At 36.4% G+C, this 4,855-nt stretch overlaps 1 protein-coding gene across 1 annotated transcript in view; it reads right to left on the reverse strand.

Annotated features, from left to right (window-relative positions):
- Window positions 1-4,855, reverse strand: part of SWT1 (SWT1 RNA endoribonuclease homolog (S. cerevisiae)) — a 144,331-nt gene that overhangs the window by 18,075 nt on the left and 121,401 nt on the right. Inside the window, exon 17 of the mRNA XM_011973265.1 lies at window positions 2,322-2,388. Coding sequence (XP_011828655.1) covers window positions 2,322-2,388 — 67 coding nt within the window. The remainder of the gene's footprint in view (window positions 1-2,321; window positions 2,389-4,855) is intronic.

Raw genomic sequence — 4,855 nt, forward strand, 5'->3', positions numbered from 1 at the left:
GAACTCCTGACCTCATGATCTGCCTGCCTCGGCCTCCCAAAGTGCTGGGATTACAAGCATGAGCCACTGTGCCCAGCATATTTTAACTTTTTTGAGACAAGAGTCTCACTCTGTCAGCCAGGCTGTAGTGCAGTGGTACAATCTCGGCTCACGGCAACCTCTACCTCCCAGGTCCAAGCAATTCTCCAGCAATTCAGAAAATAAGATGAAATAATTATATGAATCATCTCAAAAGAGGAAGTTCTCTTAATAATCAAATAATGTGGTGATAAAGAAGTCTCTTATTTATTTATTTATTTGAGACAGAGCCTCACACTGTCACCCGGGCTGGAGTGCAGCAGCACGATCTTGGCTCTCTGTAACCTCTGCCTCCTGGGTTCAAGCAATTCTCCTGCCTCTCAGCCTTATGAGTAGCTGGGATTGCAGGCCCTTACCACTACTCCTAGCTAATTTCTGTATTTTTAGTAAAGATGGGGTTTCATCATGTTGGCCAGCCTGGTCTCAAACTCCTGACCTCAAGTGATCCACCTGCCTCGGCCTTCGAAAGTGCTGATTATAGATGTGAGCCACGGCGCCCGGCTGAATTAAGGCTGACTCCTACAAAGCCCACATAAACACCATTCGTTGCTTAAATAAAACTAGTTAACCATCACCCTCCCCCTTTTGTTTCTGAGACAAGGTCTTGCTCTGTCAACCAGGCTGGAGTGCAGTGGTATGAACACGGCTCACTGCAGCCTTGACCTCCCGGACTCAGACAATCTTCTCGCTTCAGCCTCCCAAGGAGCTGGGACCACAGGTGCATGCCACCATGCTGGCTAATTTTGTTTGTTTTTTAGAGAGATGGGGTCTCGCTGTGTTGCCAAGACTGGTCGTGAACTCCTAGGTTCAAGCGATCCACTGACCTCAGCCTCCCAAAGTGCTAGGATTACAGGCGTGAACCACCGAGCCTGGTCAAGACTAGTTAACACTTATCAAACACTCACTCTGTGCCTGGTACTTTTTGGAGCACTTTACATATTTTACATTACTGAATCTTTGCAGAATACAAATAATTTACCTACTATTGTTACTCTCATTTTACAGATGAAGAAATTGAGACAAGGAGAATTAAATAACTCTTCCTAGTTAATAAGTAGAAGAATCAACATTTAAGCACGGGTAGTTCGACCTCAGAGTCTGTGTTCTTAATCACTGGCTTCTTAATGGAAGATGTGGCATACAAAAAGTTACAAAGAGCTAACCAGGAATAAAAGTGAAGAAATATACTTAAAGGAGTCTGACTTCATAAGAAATGTGAGACTTGAATATATGCCACATTCCTTCATTTAGAATGTTTTAAAAATTAAACACATACACGCACAAAATTGAAAGTAATAATGTTACAGGAAACATGAACAAAGAGCATCAAGCAACTAGAAATTGACAATCAACAGAATACTCACTTCGGTTCAGTAATGATGAGGAGAGCATGCAGGTTAATTTACAAAATACACTGAAGCCTCATTTAGTTCTACCTCCAGGGTTTATGTTGCCACTACAAAGGAAACTAAATTATAGCTTTCCTTTCCAGTAATAAGTATTTCTCAACCAGGAGTTCTTCCTTTCTGAGGTATTCTGGGTATGTAAGTTGGATGGGGAGATGGAATACTTTTGGTTGTCACAACTGGGATAGCTATAGGCATTTAGTACTGATGTACAGGGATGTTAAACATCCTGCAGTGTTCCACACAACGAAGAACTGACCTGTCCAAAATGCCCGTAGCACCCCTGATGAGAAACAATTTCACATTGGAGAAAGTGTGTTATTTTAGGACTCTCATATTTTTACTTAGGGAATGAAAGAAAAAATTGAATATGTCACTGGTAGGGAGGAGGGGAGGAAATGGACAGTTGTAGGTCACAGGATAGGAAGTTGCAGATAGGTAGGATGAACAAGCCTACAGATCATACAACACGAGGTCTATAGTTAATAAGATTGTACTATATTCAAAATTTTTGCTAAAAGAGTACATTTTAGGTGCTCTTGTCACATACACAAAAAGGGGTAACTGTGAGATAACTGATATGTTTATTTACTTACCTACAGAAACCATTTCACTATGTATAACATATCAAAACATCCTGGTATACACCTTAAATATAGTTTTTTAAAAGGGAGAAAAAAGAATATGTCACTGACAAACTTTTATGGCATTCAATAATTTAAAGCAAATGTCAATTAAATAGCATTCCATTATGTTTTAGAACTCCTACTATGTTTATTTACACTAAAACTTGTTTAAAGTAGAAATGTGATAAATACTTAAAAATATTTCCCATACCTCATACTTGATTAGGAAGTTATAGAGGGTCTCAACATCTTGATAATTGCTGTTTGGGGCCAAAATCCTAAAAAATAAAATAAAAACAAAGTGGGGGGGAATAAATGATTTCAGAAAAAATCAATACCTTGAACTTTCTCCCCAAACATACCCATACCATGAGAGATAACTTACTGTTTGATAAGCTTAAAGGTTTATAATATTTTTAAAAATCAACTAAAAATTATAAAACCAGAAACTTAATTCAACAGAGGTCAACTTATTAAAATGTTTTTGCTTATTTAAATTTATACTTATAACATCAATTAATCAACAACTATAAGCATTCTTACACGTGAAGTTATAGTTCACATTTTAAGTTACAATACAGATTTCTCAAAAAATAGAAATGTGAACTGCATTTACACAGTTTATGCATAGATAGAAATGTGAAGTGCATTTATACAGTCTATGCATAGATAGAAATGTGAACTGCATTTATACAGTCTATGCATAGATAGAAATGTGAAGTGCATTTATATTTCATATCTGTTAAGCTCCAGACAAAGCTTGAGTATTTCCCACAGAAATGTTCAACCGGTCCAAACAGACAACTGATAAAATTAGCCACTTAAAAGATATCCTAATAAAATATTTTGATTAAATTCAAATAACATTGCTTGAACTATCAGCCTACAGCTCCATGAAAAATCAATAGATTATATAAATTGTTGAAAATAACACCTATTTACAAAAAAATAACAAATGACAGAAACAGAAATAAAACAACTTTTTAAATTTATTTTGTTGAGACCAGGTCTCACTCTGTTGCCCAGGCTGGAGTGCAGTGGTGTAATCATGGCTCAATGCAGCTTCAACCTCCTGGGCTCAAGCGATCCTTCCACCTCAGACTCCCAAGTAGCTGGGACTACAGGCAAACGCCACCAAGTTGGGCTAATATTTTAAAAAATCATTTTTGTAGAGATGAGGTCTCCCTATGTTGCCCAGGCTGGTCTCGAATGTCCGGGCTCAAGGGATCCTCCCACTTCAGGCTCCCAAAGTTCTGGGATTATAGGTGTGAGCCACAGCACCAGGTCATAAAAATAAAGAAGGGAAGAACATATTTTTCCTTCTAGTAGTAAAGTTTTAATTCTCATTTTCGTATACTAAATATTTTTTCCATCCTTTCAGCATGAATACTGTTTTTTTTTTTCGGAAAAAAAAAAGGAGGTAAACCAGCTTGTCATTTTGGTACAGTGTAGTGCCTCTGAGTACTGTCTGCCTCAGCTGCGTGAGCTTTGTCTAGTTGTGTAACCTTTGGGGAGTTACTTAACTTCCATGTGATTTATCTTCTTATCTGTTAAATTAGGATAACTATCCCTACTTCATAGGGCTACTGCAAGAATTAAATGAGTTACTAGAAAAAAAGTCATTACAACAGCATATGGAATACAGTAAGTACTATATAGTATATGTCAATTATAACAGTGACAGTAACAACTATCATCATCATCTAATACAGATGCTCCTTGACTTATAATGGGGCTATACCCAGATAAACCCATCGTAAATTGAAAACATCCTAGGTAGGAGTGCATTTTGACTTGTAATATTTTCAGTTTATGACGAGTTTATCAGAAGATAACCCTAATCCCATGGTAAGTCAAGGATTGTACTAAATGCTTTGCACCGTCATAGAATTGAAAAATCCTAAAACAAACCATTATAAATTGGAAACCATCTGTAGTTTCAAGCCATAAAATACATAAACATTGATATAACTAATGAGAAATCAAGCCACCTTGGTTAGTTTTTAAATTCCTAATGGCTTTTAACACTGCCTCTGGGTCTTTATGTCCTTGCCAATACTTGATTCTGTCAGACTTGATAATTAACTGTTCTCAATAATCTTAATTATATCCTTAGACTATTTGGCCTTTATTATACTTGTGGGAGAGCTTTTATAAACAGTTTTTCGGGACATAGTCAGATTTTTAAAGGTCCCTTGGAGGGGGCATATATACAGAACATCTTTAAGAATATACAACAACCTCCATAAGAATACTATTTCATAGAAAAAGTTTTTCTCCCAACAAGTAATTTTAAAATACAAAAAAAAAAAAAAAAAAACTTTTAACTCCCCAAAAAAGCCCTGAGGAATACCACATAATGAGAAGGGTCCATACATAATTTGCTTGGATAATACATATGGAGAAGGATCCATACATAATTTGCTTAAAACATGAAGACAAAGTTCTCTAGATAAGTTAAACCAATCCTTTAGAAAGGCAATGGGAAACAAACTAGTGTGTTCTAACTTGATAACCAAGTGAAAACAAACTATCAGTCATGTGGAATAATTTATACCTATTCTTTTGTATGGCTTCAGAAATAATCTGAACTGTCCATAAAAGAGGGTGAGAAAATTAGATAAAACAAGATGTTCTTTATTAAGAGCCTAGTAAGTTTAACATACTATATTAGACTCCAGAGGATGAGACAAACTCTAGTGAATAACGTCCAACCCTCACAGTGTATTTGATGAGTAAATAAAA

This window comes from Mandrillus leucophaeus, unplaced genomic scaffold (genome assembly GCF_000951045.1).
Source record: "Mandrillus leucophaeus isolate KB7577 unplaced genomic scaffold, Mleu.le_1.0 Scaffold1000, whole genome shotgun sequence".
Lineage (NCBI taxonomy): Eukaryota > Metazoa > Chordata > Mammalia > Primates > Cercopithecidae > Mandrillus > Mandrillus leucophaeus.